This window comes from Hippocampus zosterae, chromosome 13, assembly GCF_025434085.1.
Source record: "Hippocampus zosterae strain Florida chromosome 13, ASM2543408v3, whole genome shotgun sequence".
Classification (NCBI taxonomy): Eukaryota; Metazoa; Chordata; class Actinopteri; order Syngnathiformes; family Syngnathidae; genus Hippocampus; species Hippocampus zosterae.
Genome location: NC_067463.1, coordinates 16,663,337 through 16,681,677, shown reverse-complemented (window position 1 = coordinate 16,681,677; position 18,341 = coordinate 16,663,337). Strand labels below are relative to the sequence as shown.

At 42.0% G+C, this 18,341-nt stretch overlaps 1 protein-coding gene across 1 annotated transcript; it reads left to right on the top strand.

Moving 5' to 3' along the window:
• The first annotated feature begins 31 nt into the window (after window positions 1-31).
• nomo (nodal modulator) lies at window positions 32-12,822 on the top strand. The gene is made up of 31 exons (XM_052084358.1): window positions 32-437; window positions 713-802; window positions 886-931; window positions 1,017-1,117; window positions 1,288-1,394; window positions 1,816-1,888; window positions 2,443-2,595; window positions 2,686-2,823; window positions 2,910-2,999; window positions 3,095-3,200; window positions 3,299-3,449; window positions 3,911-4,085; window positions 4,787-4,928; window positions 5,014-5,145; window positions 5,455-5,591; window positions 5,670-5,757; window positions 5,909-5,972; window positions 6,042-6,137; window positions 6,735-6,956; window positions 7,182-7,264; window positions 7,561-7,720; window positions 8,165-8,291; window positions 8,956-9,069; window positions 9,565-9,692; window positions 9,795-9,936; window positions 10,111-10,194; window positions 11,147-11,257; window positions 11,379-11,480; window positions 12,140-12,259; window positions 12,337-12,429; window positions 12,504-12,822. The coding sequence occupies exons 1-31, from the start codon at window positions 144-146 to the stop codon at window positions 12,633-12,635; spliced, it is 3,801 nt and encodes a 1,266-aa protein (XP_051940318.1). The 5' UTR covers window positions 32-143; the 3' UTR covers window positions 12,636-12,822.
• The last annotated feature ends 5,519 nt before the right edge of the window (window positions 12,823-18,341 follow it).

Below are 18,341 nucleotides of genomic sequence, written 5' to 3'. Positions count from 1 at the left end.
TATTGTTCATTTTTATTGCTGTGTATCAAAATGTTAAATGTTATTTTTACATCCCGGGGTGTTGTAACTGTAAAGGTAAAATAAACCTTTAAAATACGGTACGTTTTGTGTAGAGTAATCCGTTTTTCTGACAAGGTTTGGAGATGACCTCTGTGGCCTCCACAACAGCAGAAGGCGCTGCTTTTATTACTTGTGAGTGGTTCTTTGACAGTGAGTCAGCTGGTACGGAACCGGAAGTAGCGTGCATTTTCACAGTTAGCCGGAGAATCAGTCAGCCAAAAATGTTGCGAATAACAATTCGGGCTGAATTAAGTACTCTTTGGGTCTTGTTTTGGATCACATATTCTCAGTTTTCGGTCGTGTCCTCTGATGAGATCGTGGTTGCATGTGGGGGGTTTGTGATGTCCGACGTTGAAATCAATTACTCATTGATTGAGGTGAGTGAAAATGCGTCTAGAAGCCGCTTACTGTGGTCATCATACATTTTGTAGTGGAGTACGTCGTAGATATCTGGCTCATTTGTTAACCCTCAAACCAGTTAAATCAGCGTTGAAGAGGAGAACGTGTCGCACAAGGCACTAGAGTTAATCCCTGTCTGCTCATTCACAGCCTTCATGAGATGAACTGTCAATCTGTATTTACTGTTTCTCACTGATTGTTACGTCCACACACGCCAGCCCGTTGTATTTATTTTGCATATATTTTTAAACAGATTAAACTCTACACCAAACAAGGCTCCTTGAAATACCACACTGACTGTGCTCCAAATAATGGCTACTTTACGATTCCTCTTTATGACAAGGTAGGAAATACACACATTGCTATTCATCCATTTCATTTGTTGATGATACTAATGCACACGTTTGATTTTTTTTTTCTGCGAAGGGCGATTTTATTTTGAAGATTGAACCTCCTCTTGGGTGGAGCTTTGGTAAGTTCTGAGTTGTTACTTTGGCAAATATTTTCTATCATTATATTTCTTACTTTTTAAAAATATTTTCCTTTACATTGATCAGAGCCCACCAGTGTAGATCTCCATGTGGATGGCGTCACTGACATTTGTAAAAAAGAAGAGGACATTAACTTTGTTTTCACCGGCTTTTCAATATCGGGAATGGTGGGTGTTTTACCTATTTTTCCTAATAATTGGCAAAAAGGAAAAGTAAACCGTAACAATGTTCATTGAAGTGTTTATATGGAAGGAATGACCTTGAACTAGTTGCTGACACTTCCACATCCGTGATGCCACTCCATCTTTACTTTCTCTATGTTCTTTACACTGCACAGGTTTTGAGTAAAGGGCATCTCCTTGGACCAACTGGAGTAGAAGTTAAATTGAGCAGAGCCGGAACAGACGAGAAACTACAGACTGTCATTACCCAGCCTGGAGGAGCGTATGTGACTTTCACATTTCAAAGTAGTCTTGGGTTTACATTCGGCATGGGCTGATGTTAGATTTTGATTTTAGATGTAAGTTTGTTTGATCGTTTAATGGACAAAGAACATTAATCAGTAGAAAGGTATCTGTCATAGTCTGCTGGAGTTTGCATCATGTATACTCCTCTCTGTGTAACGGCTCCCCCTCCCCTCTAGAACATAGGTGTCAAACTTCGGTCCTCGAGGGCCATTACATGCTGATCATTTGAATCAGGTATGTTGAATCAGGGAGAGAAGGAAAACGTGCAGGAAAGTGACCCTCAGGAGCCAGAGTTTGACACCTATGCTCTCGAAGGAGTGGCCAATGTCTAGTTTGCACTTGTGGACCTGTACCGATAAAATTTGAGCTTTCTTTCCCCTGCAATTCTTGAAACACAGGTATACATTTCACAAAGTGCTCCCTGGAACATATGACATCGTTGCTTCCCATCCTTCCTGGATTCTGGAGAAGGTTGGTCGCATTATTTCAGAAACAATACAGTATATCCATTTAAATCGCACTTTTACCATAGCTGCTGCAGCTAAAACAAAGCACTTGACAGAACATTTAACAAAATGACAAAATACGGTAATAAAATACAACACATAGCATAAGACATGGACAGTCATGTTCCGTAATTGTAACTGTTTCAAGCATACGCCTTGTTTGAAGCAATTACAGATGAAAGTGTCCTTTCACTAGTGGATCAGAAACGTCCTGCTTAAAGCGTGCATGACGTCTCACACGTCTGCTACAAGCAAAGTTTGAAAAACAAAAAGCTGTAGCATCCATTGACGAAAAAAGAGAGTTCTTAATTTCTCCTGTCCCATGTAAATCCGCTTCAATTCCAAGCGGCGTATGTATGGACGTATAAACAAACTTCTGTCAATGAAATGATGTCATTCAATGAGTAAAGAGTGCACAAGGCTTTTTAGTCAAATCAAACAATTACCTGAGCTTATAAGGTCCTTGGGGACTTAGTTAGTATTATGTCCTTCATTGCAACTTTTACCGTCTTCCTGCAGAGTACCACAACGGTGCACATTTCCACTGGCAATGCGCCGGCCGCTGACCATCTGGTGGTCGGAGGCTACGATGTCTCGGGTGAAGTCCGCAGTGACGGGGAGCCCATGAATGAGGTCACCTTCCTGCTTTACTCGGCCATCGTCAAAAGAGAGGTACATTGAGCAATGATTGAGCACACTCACATAATGAGTAAATTGCGATCAAGAAGCTCATTGAAGCAGCATTTTTATTGTCATTCTCAGAATGTGAAAGGTTGCAACTTTTCTCCTGTGGAGGGTGCAGACTCTGGGGACAGTTCCCTCATCTACCTGTGTAGTGCCCTCTCCGGGGAGGATGGCACCTTTACCTTCCCCTCACTATCTAGTGGGGAGTACACTGTGGTCAGCCTTCTATGAAAACCCATCCCGCTTGAAGTATTTTAGTCCGAAAGCTAATTTTGAACTGATTTCAGAACTTTCTTCTTCAGGTGCCCTTTTACAGAGGAGAAAGGATCACTTTTGATGTTGCGCCTTCCCGAATGAATTTCAAGGTGGAGCACAATAGTTTGACGCTAGAGGTACAGAGACGTATTTTCTTTCAAATTCATATAAACATTAAAACATTCACTTCAGCTTATTTTGGCCCATTATTCTCTTCATTTGTCACATTTAGCCCATCTTTCGTGTCATGGGTTTCTCTGTGACCGGTCGGGTCCTAAATAGTGTTGATGGGGAAGGCGTAGTTAATGCCGCGGTCTCTATCAACAATCAGATTAAAGGTAAGCAAACCTGAGATAACAACATGCTTTAATTGTATTGATTGCGTTATATGTTACTACTTTTTGCCCTGGCTTTCTTTGTTTTTGTTTCCTCGTAGTTGTCAGCAAAGAGGATGGCTCTTACAGGCTGGAGAACATGACAGCTGGTACTTACACCATCCGTGTCCAGAAGGATCTCATGTTTTTTGAGCCAGTAACTGTGAAAATTGCCCCCAACACTCCACAACTTCCTGACATCATCACTGCAGGGTATGCATGGTTGATTTAACAAACTGTGCAGACTTTTATACGCGAAGCAGCATGCATTGGCGTACACTTTCAGTTAAGGTACACTTTCATTCAGTGCACCTACACCGCACGCACGTGTGTACATCTTCTTTGCTGGTTTGGCAGCTTCTTCTTCGGAGGTCACTATGCGAGCACTTGGCGGACAAGGCTCACAAAAACGCGACATGTACTCCAGATTTCCTCTTACGTGCTTTAATTGTAGTACAAAAAAAACCTGTCATTCAATGTTTTTCTTTTTTTTGTAACATTCTATCAAATGTGTTTTCATTTGGTATTAATCGCCTGTCTGTCACAAAACATTGATAATGAATTATTGCCTAGCCCTATAATGTATCCTGCATATTATTAAGATGATGTGGATGGTGGTGAGCATACAGTATGTTGATAACGAAAACTTAATGATCCGCATTGTTATTATGCAGGTTCAGCGTTTGTGGTCTGATCTCTATCAGCCGTCTGCCCGAGGGCATGAAGCAAGGTCGCTACAAGGTCACCTTGAGACACCAGGGCCAAGATAAGAGCTCAGGCCGGATCACTGACTCCGACACCCAGGGAGCCTTCTGCTTTCAGGCGAAACCTGGAGACTACAGTGTCCATGTACGACAGTAGGAGCTTTTGATTGGAATTCTCCATCCATTTGCTTCCATATATCTGAGGTCTGGTCATATGGGCAGCAGACAGAATTTCCTCGTAGCTGTCCAGAAGTCGTTCTCCATCCTTGAACATGATGTTCGTTATGGAGAATTCTTGATTAGCTCGGAGGTCCAGTAACAGAAGGCCGCTCGGGTTCTTTTCTGGCTTTGCTGGGCCGGGCCCCATGAGTGCTGGCCCGGCCACCAGACGCTCACCACTGAGATCAACCTCCGGGCATGGCTCCAGAGGGTGGGGGCACTGGTGACCCATGTCCGAGCAAGGGAAAATGAAGTCCACTGATTGTAGTAGTGAAAATGGGTCTTTTGAGCCGTGCTTTGTCTGGTCCCTCACCAAAGACCCATTGGCCATAGAAGACCCTGCCACGGGCACAAAGCCCCAGACAACTTAACTTCCAGGATCATTTGAATACACAAACCCCTCCACTAATATCACGTGATATGTTAAGAAGGGGTGAATGGAATTCTCCTCTCTTAAAACGATTTCTGTCATTAATGCTACAATGTATTTTGTTAATACATTCCAATGCCGCAATTCTTCATTCCATGTAATTGCCCAATTCCCACAGATATATACTCTACAATGAAAAAAACCCCCACCTTGCGCATGCTAACAAGCCCACTGTGTGCGTGTGTGCGTGCGTATAGGTGTCTCTCCCTGAGGTTGATGTGAAAGCGGGCCTGGCTCTGCAGCCTCAGGCCCTGGAGTTCTCAGTTGTAGACCAGCCACTCACAGATCTTCTGTTTACCCAGTTCATGGCCTCTGTCTCTGGAAAAGTCTACTGTTTGGGTAAAGTCTGCCTGTTGAAAATCTTTGAAATTGCTGTATTTGTATGTAAGCTTCATTTGAAAAATACTCTCTTGTTGAATTATAGCATCTTGTGATGACCTGTCAGTCACACTCCAACCAGTAAGCCGTCAAGGAGAGAGAAGGACGATGCCTTTGACAGGCAGTAGTGATATCCTCAGTTTCTCCTTTGACAATGTTCTACCTGGGAAATATAAAGGTCAGTAACCGTAAACAATAACCTTAGTCCTAAAGCTTGACGCATCTCATGTTGGTTTATAACCTAGCACCAAGTCACATGTGCATGGTTGACAACAGATGCAGAATCTAAGTAAATAGTGTGAAATGATAGCACAGTCTAAACCTTCATTTAACAAATCAAAATATGCAACAAGTTCATGTGAACTACTTCACTCCTGAAATAAAATAGGTCAGACTTGACTAGACATTTTTTTAGGCTTCTGCATCTCCCATGCACTTGCAACATTTTCTGCTTTATGCTTCTTAATGTTTCTTTTACATTGATTAGTAAGCATCTCTCATGAGGAATGGTGTTGGAAACATAAGTCCATGGAAGTCGAGGTTGAGGACGCTGACATCTTGGGGGTCGAGTTCCGGCAGATTGGCTACATCCTACGCTGTTCCCTCTCCCATGCCATCACTTTGGTCAGGAGTTACCCACTCAAATGTAGATGGTGAACCTTTGTGATGAGATTCTTACATTCACTGTTTATTGCTGTGCAGGAGTTCTTTCAGGATGGCAGCAAACCTGAGAATGTGGGCATCTACAATCTCTCCAAGGGAGTCAACCGTTTTTGCCTCTCCAAACCTGGTTAGCTTCATTATCATTAACACAAATAGACAGTATAAGTTAGCCAATCCAAATGAGTAAGAGTAATCTTACTCATTTACAAAAGATTCATTACAAAAGAGTAATCTGATGTACCAGTTTGGGGGTAGTTACCGAGAAATGTCTCATCCAGGCATGTACCAAGTCACCCCTCGCTCCTGCCACCAGTTCGAGCAGGATTTTTACATTTATGATACGTAAGTAAAACTACAGAGACTCTACCTGCATCAAGTTTGGTCTGGTGATATGATACCTTGTCTTAACAGTTCAGCACCCAGCATACTGACTCTTACTGCAGTACGCCATCACATGATGGGGCTTATCACCACTGACAAGATCTTAGATGTCACAGTCACCATCAGGTAAGAATCATTGATAAGTGAGAGTGGCATCATTACAACTACCAGACTGCTTTTATTGTATGAAACACTTTGAACTGGATGACGATTAAACAACAACAACAAAAACCCACTATGATCCATCCGTTTTTTTTCCTTCGCTCATTCGGGGAAGGGTTGTTCACATTTAATTCATGATTTTTTCGCTTACCACTCGTGGTACCTGGTACCACACTTTGAGAACCACTGCAATCGATATAATAGCATATAGATATAATGTGACAATTAAAATGACATAGATTGTAACTACCATCGGAGTAATACCTCAAAGTCATAATAATGTACACAGGTGCTCTTTAACAGTGTTTCAAGACCCATTTTAGACTTATTTTGTTTAGTTTTTTTTGTTTGTTTGTTTTAAATTGTCCCTAGGTGTGAGTGTGTGTGCGAATGGTTGTTCGTCTCTGTGTGCCCTGCGATTGGCTGGCAACCGATTCAGGGTGTCCCCCGCCTACTGCCCGGAGACAGCTGGGATAGGCTCCAGCACCCCCCGCGACCCTAGTGAGGATCAAGCGGTTAGGAAGATGAATGAATGTTTTTAATCTCTGCAATGCTTATCAGATCATCTATTGAGAGTGAGCCAGCGCTGGTTCTTGGCCCCTTGCGAAGTCTGGAGGAGCAGCGGCAGGAGCAGCAGCTGCAGGAGATACAGTTGCGACGCCAAGAACGAGAACGGCGTGCTGCTGAAGAAGAAGGGGCGGCCAAGGATGATAGTCCTCCGATCCAAGAAAAGGCTGACGAGCTAACAGGGCCCTTCCACTATGAGTTCTCCTACTGGGCCAGGTCGGTTGCATTTAATATTCATGTCAAAATAACATTTCACATTAATGTTAAATAAGCTCTTTTCAGCACTTACTCATATTTGGAAATTCTGTTGCTATCTGATTGCTTACACAGAAAAATAAGACCTTTTTTTCCTTCAAATAATTTCAGAAGTATGTCTATTTAAACCAACAGATTGGTGCTAACCCATGAATCTATGATTAATGTTTTACGGGTACTTTGCAGGGCTGGAGAGAAAATTACAGTGACTCCCTCCTCCAAGGAGCTGCTCTTCTACCCCCCTGAAGTGGAGGCCACGATCACAGGAGGTATGATTCGTGACAATTCCAGACAAATAAATTCCCACCCACAAATGTATTCAATTTTTTTGTCATACTCTCAAAATCATGCAACTGTATTCGACCAGCTAGGAGTACCTGCAAATGCATGGCACATGATTGACAACCCCATCAGTCACACTATCTGTCTCTGTTTGGTTGTGTTAAAGTCTTCTACTTCAGGTTAAAAAGGAAAAATCAGAGAGAGAGAGACATACCGGTACATACTGTATATACACGCACACACTTTTAGTACTTAGTTTTTTCTTTAATATTGTCTCATACAGAGTCATGTCCTGGTCGCATGGTGGACATCATGGGTCGTGCAGGGCTCTTCCTGGAGGGCAAAGTGTCACCGGAGCTCCAAGGTGTCGAGGTGTCCATTAGCGAAAGGGGAGCTGCTACACCACTCATCACTGTGGCCACCAATGAGAATGGTGCATACAGGTACAAGAAACCAACACTGCTTGACGAAGAAAAACTTGAAGCGTTGCATTGTCAATAAGTTTAAGTCTGTGGGGAGTGACTGTTTTCAGCAAACTGTTATATCAAGGCACGTTTCGGAATGTACAGGTTTAAGCACCTAAATTAAAAAAAAAAATCTTATATGTGCAAGGACTTGTGTCAGAGACAGTGGTACCGAAAACTCATGAAAGGTGCTCACGATTTATGTGAACAGTTACACTGATCTTGGTGTTTGCAGAATAGAACCCCCCCTCAAAACAGACTCAATGGTAAATTTAGGCTTGTTTTCTGATGATTTTCATCAGATTTTGGCCCCACCACAAAAAAGTCAAAACCTGAGTTATAATATCTGCTAAAATTGAGAAGAATTTTGATTTATGGCGACATGTTCTCATTACCACATTATTCTTTTGCATGTCTTGGCAGTGTGGGTCCACTTCACAGTGACAGGCAGTATGACATCAGTGCAAGTAAAGAGGGTTTTGTCCTGAGTCACATGGAAGGAACCCAGGGAGATTTCAAGGCTTTTGCTCTGGCTGGAATCACCTTCAAGGTAGACTTGCACTACATATTTTACATCTCAGTAATTCAGCTCTCTTTACATCTATAATTTAGACCACTTTTCCCTGCTTTTGAAATCAGTTATAATTATCTGACAGATTTAGTTAACTGGCGAATATACATTATCAATATATAATATATAATTTGTGGTAAATATTATATTACATTGTGCATAGTGTTTATCCAGTACAAGTATTACTAAGCAGAGGAAAATAAATTACAGGTAAAACTAAGACTCAACCAGAGGTCCCCAACACCCGGTCCGTGAGCCATTTGGTCCCGGGCCGCACAGAAAGGAAAAGGAACTTACATTAATTGCCAATAATTTAGTTTGGAATCTCAAATATGTTTTATTTTGAAAAAATACCGGATTCTTTGTGACATCTGTCTACAATATGTCCTACAATAGACATTGTATGTTGACTCGATGATACTTCACACAGCTCTAGTCCCCTTATCGATAAAAATATCTTCTCTAAACCCTACTTTTAGTTGACTGCATCTCTGCCGATTATCTCACCCCTTTTATTTTAATACAACAAAGTTGTAATTGATATTTGATAATGGCTAAAAACAAGGATAATATTTGGTTCTCAATCAAATGTAAAATTTTTAATATATTAACATGCTTCTTCCTTTGTGTCTATGTACTGTAGATAAAATCTGAGGACGGTCATCCGTTGTCGGGAGTCCTTCTGTCTCTAAGTGGCGGACAATTTCGTTCCAACCTGTTGACTCAGGACACCGGCCTCCTCACATTCAATAACCTGGTAGGGGACTCATTTTACATTTCACAAATGTGCATTGTAATACTCTTGTACCCAGTTGTTTTCAATGTGTATGTGCATATGTACACATATGATAACACATTTTCAGTTTTTCAACAAAAATGCCGTAATGGGGATGCATGCGCATTGTTGGCGCGGAAAGAGCGATGAGGTGATTTAACATGTGCTCAAGCTAAAAGTAAAGGCCCTAAAGGATCACGAAAATTACTTTTTTAAAAAATTGCAAAATGGAAAGCAATTACGTCATCGTTATGGGATGAGAGTGGGAGGAAGACGTTACAAAGTGGCCCAATGCTCATCTTCATTTAGTGGAGAAACCTAGTGTTAATACTAGAGAGAAAACTGCAAGCTTTGCTTGGGCGATCGTCAAAACTTCCGGGGGCGGGGTCTCGAAGAGCGTGCCTGGCTGTTACGCAGTAATTGTTTTGTCGTGTGATCTGCTTTTCATTTTACGTTAACTTTGTTCATCCTCTGCAGAGTCCAGGTGGGTACTATTTCAAGCCCATGATGAAAGAATTCCGCTTTGAGCCAGCATCCCAGATGATTACAGTGGAAGAGGGTCAAATCCTCAGTATCGATATAACTGGAATAAAGACCGCGTATAGGTACTGCTAGTTCTCTTCATCTTGACTGTAACAAGTACTATGAAGCAGATCCTAAGAAGATGTTGTTCAATCCATTTCCTGTTCCTGTGCTCTTGTGCGCAGTTGTTACGGAGCAGTGCAGTCTTTGAGTGGTGATGCGGAGAGAGACGTTGCCGTGGAAGCGGTGGGTCAAGGAGACTGTAGCATCTACAGTGAGGACACTGTCACTGATGAGGAAGGTCGCTTCAGACTTCGAGGTCTGCTGGTAAGGATGCCAATGAGCTGGTTGAAGATATCTGCGAATATTATTACAGTGGCACCTTTAGCTGCATGAGTCCTTTGACTTACGGATTTTGCTTTGTACTTGAAGTCATTTTGTAAAGACGATTAGCATTTGACTGTTCGTTTTTTCCGTCCACTATTTCCCATTTTTTTGCAGCCAGGTTGCAAGTACCTGATTCAACTGCGAGCTGAAGGCAACGACCACATAGAGAGAGCCTTACCCCAACAAAGAGCCATTGAGGTAGGTGGAAACATCAGTTTATGCATTTATCACTCGAAATTCCCCAATACACTACAGTTTTACTCAGTATTTATGGTGTTCTATGCCACTGGAAAATCAGCTGCAGAACTGGGTTCTGAGTAAAATAGCGTATCTGCGATTCAATCCCTTTTGATTGAAAGTTAACTAAAAATTTCACTGTGCTTTGTACCTTCACTGCTGGAACTTGATTTTTAACAACGTGAAGCACTGTAGTTGCAGGAGGATGTATGAAACATGCTCTTCACATTTGATTGATTGATTGATTGATTGGTGAAACCAAGGAAAAAATGAGAGCCCCCCTCTGCAACCAGGTCAAAAGGTTATTCTAGAGAGCACTGGAGCATTCACATGACAAAGGAGCAACTTGTTTTTTGATTTGTTATCGAGTCCTCTTTAGACTGATATATTTGATGCAGCGACTGTGGTTTTTCTATTTTGCCGTGGAAAATCCAACTGCCCCAAACTGATGTGTACAGGTGGTGTTTCCCCTATCTTGTCTAAAGGTGTCACTCACAGTCGTTGGGACATTTCAATTCCTATATGAGAAACTTTTTCACTTTGTCATAGTAAGCTGTTGATGATAAGTTAAGATATTCACTGCAACATTTCTGTCAGTGTAATGTTTTTTTTTCTTCCCTATGAAATTGGTTGCGTGGGAACATGGAGCGTGACATATCTCATGGCTCCATTCCGAACACCGAAACAAAAGCAGAGATAATCCAATTGCAAATTGGAAACCTTTCACTTTGTAATTTGTCCTCCTTTTGAGAGGTGCAGCCCCTCTAATCTCTGTTGCAAGCCGAAAAGGCCTTAATTCTTGTCTTAAGTCTCCGTTAGTCTTTCACACCGTCTGACTTGCTTGCAGCTTTATCTCTAATTGGAGTCCAAGCTGTATCTGCCCATTCTGCACCATGTTCACTCTCCTATTCAGGTCGGCAGCAGTGACGTTGAGGGAGTCAACATCATCGCTTTCCGACAAATCAATCAGTTTGACCTTAGCGGGAATGTCATTACATCCCCAGAACATCTCACAACTTTATCGGTATGTGCATCTTTAAATTAACATGATCTAAATCCCTGGCATTATTCATGTGGCAAAAATGTATGAGATCATCGATGTTTAGTAGTTTTACTTTTCCGTCCCCGCATCCGTTCGTCTTCAGGTAAAGCTATACAGGAGTGACAATTTGGACAACCCCCTCCACAGTGTTTCACTGGGCCAGTCCCTCTTCTTCCACTTCCCCCCACTGGACCGGGATGGAGAGGTAACATCCTGCCTTGAAGTACATTGGTGCACCTCAATTATGAATTATAAAGAATTGTTCAGAGCAACACTGAAGTTCAGTCACTGCCAACCCTCCCTGTTGCAATCTATTAGAATTGTTTTAACAAATCAACTCCGAGATATTAGTTGCCTGGGGCAATATGTCTCTAAGATTTAAACATTTATGGATAAAGCCCTGTGCCACATAAGGACTGGGCGTAACAATTGAGCTAATGAATTGATGTTAGCACAGCAGAGCAAACTTCAGCTAGCATCCCCTTTCTGCTAAGTGTGATGCGGAAAACTTTAAGATTACGATGACATTTATCACAAGCTGATTGCCGAGAACCTAAGATCTCAAGAGGACTACCTTGTTATAACTCACATTATAATGAACATCAGTTAGCTACAATAGCTCTAACCCATTTTTCACAGTCATTAGCTTGTAGTAGTTCTCCAAACACCGCAGTTATCCAATAAAAGTTATGGAGATGTCATTTATATAGCCAAATATTTAATTCCTCTTCATCACATATGGTGCATTTATCAATAAATACAAATATAATGAATACAAATACACTGTAGTTCAACGTGCCTACCTGTCTGAAAACAGCCGTGATCAATCAATGGCGTGATGTTGTATTGTTCCCGTCTCTTCAGGGCTACATTCTGATGCTGTACTCCACACTGTCCCGCACGCAGTATGACTTCACTCTACCTCAGGTCTCCTTCACTTCCACCGGATACCACAAGCACGTCACCCTCCCCTTCAACCCAACTGTAAGCAATGTGATGTGATAAGACTTTTGCTTTGGATAATTATGTCTTTATATGTGCCAATCGGTCTTTTTCTGCAGCGCAAAGTGCCAGACCAAGACGTTGCCCAGGGCTCCTACATTGCTCTACCCCTCACTTTGCTACTTCTATTAGCAGCATACAACCATGAAAAGGTATCTAAGCGCCACATGCCAGCAGCCGCGTGTTCAACTGCATTTGTTAACTCTTGTCTGGATTTCTCTTGTAGGTCATTCCCTTCCTCCAACAGATGATGAATCGTATTCAAGGTGTAAGGAGCATGGCCCAGGCCACCGGCGAGAGTGCTGTCTTGGATGAAGCCAAACGTCAGGCCAAGAGGCAAAAAGCCCGACGGACATGAGACAGAACTCACTTTCCCAGCACATTTTTACAGTCTGCTAACCATCATGGCCACGATTCATCAAGTCAGTTTGGGTGCACAAAATCTTCAGCGTTGCTCAATTGCAAGTTTAAGGCAATGCATTCAACTCTTCAATAGGTTAGTAGACTATCTAGTTCAATGTGTTTTATTTAAAAGAAGCCCCCCCTCCCCCCCAAAAAACTACCCTACAACACCCTCATGGCTTCTCAAATGCACTGGAGTGATTTTTTTTGGCGGGGGGGTGTCATTAAATTAATTGTTTAACACATTTGTGATCAAATTATGTACATGCACTTCATTTAGATAATGCAAATTGGCTTGTTGCTCCCGGTACTTAAAAAGACTTGATTATGTGTCCTTTCTGCCATCGGGGTCAGTAGTTATTAAGGACTTGAGCATGTCATGTCGCATGTCAGCCCACAACGTAAAAAAAAAAACTAACACGGAGGGTACCTGTGATTCCACGTTGTGGATTCCTTTTCCTCTAAATTCTCTCATACTGTTTTTGTAACGTAAACCACAAAATACGATAACGATTCAGTGAGTGCTAGGCGAAAGAGGATTTTTTTTTTAACTTTCTGTGAAATTTAACTTGATAGAAATGGAACTATTCAATTGGTTACACTTAGAGAAAGTTAAATGGTAATGCAGTTTTTCATTTTCCTCCCAAACTCGCGTGTCGATGTTGTCGAGCAGACTCTTCACATGTACAAAACCGTCACTTTTCAGGAAAACAAAGCATTGTATCATTGTTTAGCCATTACCATTGCATCGTCAAACTGGGTGAGCCCTTTTCAACAAATAAGATTTGTCAGTAAATTGTAATGAATAAATAACCGACCCACGTGGGGACTGACCAGCAGTACTGATTTGTGTAAAAAATGTGAAATGAATCACATTGATACAGGTTTCCACCTGACAGTGATATTATACACAAAGAATCATAATAATTTAGTGGTAGACAACTTTGGAAATTCCTGGAAATTGGCAACTAGAGTGAGTGGCATTTGTCCAGTGCCTCATCACAAATAGAAGACATGTTTGACAGAAACAGAAAATCATTCTCGTGATGCACTCTGTTTGACTGTCAGGTTATTCATAGAAACCAAAAATGAAGATGTTGATTTTGATACTGTGTGAAGATTTGTTATTGTTGCTCCTTGGGTGCTGGAAATTAACTGGGACTGAGATTTTAATAATTTATTAGTATGCCTAATTAAATGTGACATGTTATCTGTTGGTACAGGTAAGCTACTTGATTAACTGGCGAGGTTGAGAACCCTCAACATTAAATTATTCATAGATCTGGTCATAAATTTAAATTAAAAAGAAGACTTCAAATTTGATGTTTATTATATCAACTGTGAAAAGTCTTGTATTTCTCTCTATCTCTCACACACTCTCATATGTTCATAAGAATGCACGTGTGTAATGTTTGGATAGTTTGTTTGCGCTGACCGGGGAAATATGGGAAATGGGGTGAAATTATCATCCATTTTGTGTTTGATCTTTTTATATAGTACAGTGCTGTATGTAAAACCGACGTGGCAGAAAATCTGGTCTGCATTTGTTGTCTCCTCCAGGGGGCAATGCAATACAAGACTTCTCGCGTGGCTGACAAAAAAAAATCTGGACACAGCCAGGTTAACACTCCTTTCAAAATTTGAATTTTTGTTTCCACTACAACAAGAATATACTTGTAATATGCTATAAATATACTTTGCTGAGTCATTGTCCTCTTATGCGAAGGAGAAGTGTCAATATGGAAAACAAATTACAGTATCTGCACTACATGTCTCAAGGACTGCCTCTTTCTTCCACGTTCTCCACTGCATGGTTTAAATGTCACAGCCATGAGTGTAATGATTAAGTATGAATATAGTGGATGACTCTGAAGGACACTGATAGCGACGACGGCCTCAGAAAAAAGTCTTAATATTGCAAGGTTAGCTGCCAAGGATATTACTCAGGAGGATGGTATCAAGTTAATATACAGTAACCATTCACTGTCCACACCTGTGTTTAATGAGACCTAATGTAAGTGTGGCATCAACATTAGTTTCTCATTTGTATTGCCGTGTTCACTGGAGGACAAAATAATCACCTGGACAGCCGACACGAACAACTACAATAACAAACATTGTCAATACCTTGCTTATGACAGTGACAAAGCAAGCATTAGTCGAACGGATTTCAAAAGAACAATTATAAACAAGGACAAATTGATCGCAGACGGGTAATGAGAATCACGAGGAAATCCTGTAGGAGTGAGGGAGGATGGTGGTCAGTAGTGGAATAATAAACCTACAATCATTTGGGCTCCTTTACTGCAGAGAGAAAATGTACAGCATGGATGCTAGATTGCTGTAATAGGTCAATGCAATGACAACAGCGCACAAGCATTTGCAAAGCATTTGCAAAGAGAAAAGGTTATCAGATATGTTGAGAATTAGTGCTCGAGCCTTGCACGTATACTGTACTTTAAAGCCTCGAGGGCAACTATCCTGCATGTTTTGTTTCCCTCCACCAAAACACCTGCTTTGTCCACAAAGTCTGAGTACATACGATTGGAGTCCCCCTCATTCACCAGACTATTCTCCCCATGACTCCTTTTTCTGGGGTATGGCCAATGAAAAATTGTACTCGTAGATGTAAACACATGAGAGAACGCCTTACCAGTCAATGAGGTGTGGTGAAATGCAGACCTACTGCATTCCATCGAGTTCACCTGAATTTTGCAAAGCGCAGCAAATTATTTATTAAAGACTATGGAAATCACTTTGAAAATATTTATCAACGGAACACTCGTAATTGTCCCGAGGTGTGACTGAGCGCGAATCGGTGTTCATCAATGTGTGCAATGCGATTGGCTGGCAACCAGTTCAGAGTGTACCCCGCCTACTGGCGGACGACAGCTAGGACAGGCCTTCAGCACGCCCGTGACCCTTGTGAGAACAAGTGATTTAGAAAATGGATGGATGGAGAATTTAATATATAAATATAATGCATATTACTTTCATCTAAATACACACCAGCACCACCGCCGCCGACACATTCTTCACTGAGTGAAGCATTTCACCATCTGCACATGCTTTGTGAATTATATGCGATGTTAGTTCCATTTTCACCAGTTAGCGGCACACAAAAGCCACACAATCCTTTCGTTAATCCAGCCCTGAGATTTTTAAGATGGCTACACAGACATCTCACTAAGTGAAAGTACATACACTTCTTGCTTGGCTCTCGAAGAAGGCGGACGCTTTTGCTTTCTGCTCATGTCCCCCCCACCCCTGCCCCCACCATTCCCTGCTCGCCACTCAGTCCATGTGCTGTCTTTGTCTGACTGTTCCTAGCCTCCTGTCGTATTTTCATGCCATCAACAAAATTTTCTCGATGAGAAGAGCAGACAGTGGGGAGCCTAACTTGCCCCTCTGGGACTTTTGCTGCTGGGTACACCCTAGATCCTTGGAGGAAGCGGAGAATGGTGTGCCTGTCAAACACTGTCCGTTGAGGATGTGGAAGACATCTACATTTCGGCCTTCCGATAACGGGTATGCTGCTGTTTGGTGTTAGCAGTTTCCTGATCTATCACAAAATTCAACCGATGGGAGCGGCTCTATTGGAAGTGAAGATGCTGCCGGTCTAAGGATGACATAGTGCGGATGTCCAACACTCAGACTCAGACTGTGCTCAAGCACAAACTTGCGGTTTTGGAGCATCTCTGCAAGATGGTCAAGAACTTGTAGAAACTGGAATCCGAGCTCAAATATTGACTGAAATCACGGATTTGGCTAATCGACGCCACTCAAGAGACATAAGCTACGGACTCAAGGCTGTCTTAAATTCTTAAATAATAATAGAAAATGTAATAATAGATAATAGAAAGAAATAATAGAAAATGTGTCATAAAGTGGACGCTTTTGAAAACGACAGTCTGATTATCAACCTGGATATCCGTTTACGCCCCCCCCCCAAAAAACACTCGGGTTTGAGGAGAATATGCACAGCAGCATTGTGCCGCCACCGTGTGATTCTCTCCATCCATCTAAATGCTTAAAATGGTCCTTTGGGAAAATGAGTGATATTATGTGTATGTTCAAGTATGTAACAGCTAAAACAGTACTGTAACTGTGACTTGTCTTCATCAAAGTATACAGTACATTAACTGCTTCACTCCTGCATCCATTCTCATTACTTAGCTAAAAGCCTCTTTGCTTATCGCGTGGGGCGGACTGCGCGAATGTCATTCCAGCAATGTTGCGCGCAGTTTGCCCTTATAAACTCGCACAACCAGAAGTGGGCATTCCGTCAGTACTGATCGTCACTGCTGGACGCTTGTTTTGCTGACCAAGGATGAATGACGAGAAACTAAAAAAAAAAATAATAAGACCGACCATCAGTGCAATCGTCACTAATTAGGTCGAATACCAACAGACGTCTCAGTCAGTCATTGACTTACGGCCCGTTTCACTGACGACTGACAGAAACACGCCCGCCTGTCTCACCTGTGTATGTTTGTAGGGCTGAATACAGCGGCTTTTTCCTTTGCTCTAACTGTCTCTATAGTAAGTCGCTCTTGCACATCTCTCATTGCCCCACGGGGATAAATACAGTTTTCTGAATTTGCTTGAGTGGACTGCATTAAGCGTTTCCTGTTTCCTGGACAATAGGTGGCAGTATGCACTAAAGAGCCGTAACCTCCAATAAATTGAGATGAAGAAGAAGAAGACGAGAAAAAGTGGAAGAGCTTAGGGCCCATCTCACAACTAATTGGCTGTTGTTAGCTCCCTTGCTCCTCAATCCTCTATTTACAGGCTAGCACCTCCCACCAGAAATTCCATCGAGGAGAGATTGACAAATGAGGAAGGCGAGAACAGATGTTCTGGAGGTAATGAGACAATCACTCCTCTAAACTATCGTTGATAAAGGCAGTTGATACTGTATTAGCTCGAAGCCCTTTCTCATGAGATCCAGCTCTCTTACCCAAATCATTGGTCCTCCATGGGAATGACTTTGCTCAAAGACTTTTACAACTCCAAAAAAATTGATTTTTTTTTCCCCTAGCATTTTCAGAGCCAGACATGGTTCTGTTTTGGTCTGCTCACCACGTCTCACTCCTCCTCCCACTTTTGTCAAGCTCCGTTGACCATACAGATGATAATGTAGACTCCGGCACCAGTGTATCGGAACTAAGAGCTGAGGTGAGCAGTGAGTGCAGAGAGAAATGCTATGAGATCATACAAGATGGATATGTATAAAGTGAGTCCTAGGGCCTGTCAGCATTTATATCACCAAGATGTCAAAACAACAAGCTTTTTGAGCCAAAAGGTCACCGGTTGCAGAGACCTTGCTGAATGGTGAGTAGGTAGGCAAATGTCAGCTCCTGTAATCAACCAAGTCAGCTTTTAGTCTCCCAAGTGTTCGGAGCATAGAAAAGTTTAAGAGCTGAGAAAGAGGAATTTGGTTGATAGATGCTTGGCGAGTCTCTGTGGTGTGGGAAGGGCGAGTGGTGGACAAATTGGGGCGGACAGTTGTAGCAGAGATCAGTGGCGCACCTCGTAAGAGGAGATGACGGTGTTCATAAAAAGCAGGTGGTTATGTCATGCAAAAATAGAACAATCATCACATTACAAGACTTGTTTTTGAGAGGAAATCACTTTTACTTTGGTCATGATAATTAGTAAC

Bases quoted from the DNA above. Each gene is read 5' to 3' on its own strand.
- nomo (XM_052084358.1), top strand. From the start codon at position 144: ATGACCTCTGTGGCCTCCACAACAGCAGAAGGCGCTGCTTTTATTACT. The intron at 6,957-7,181 runs GTCGGTTGCATT...GGTACTTTGCAG, and splicing joins GAGTTCTCCTACTGGGCCAG to GGCTGGAGAGAAAATTACAG. The intron at 9,937-10,110 runs GTAAGGATGCCA...ATTTTTTTGCAG, and splicing joins TCAGACTTCGAGGTCTGCTG to CCAGGTTGCAAGTACCTGAT.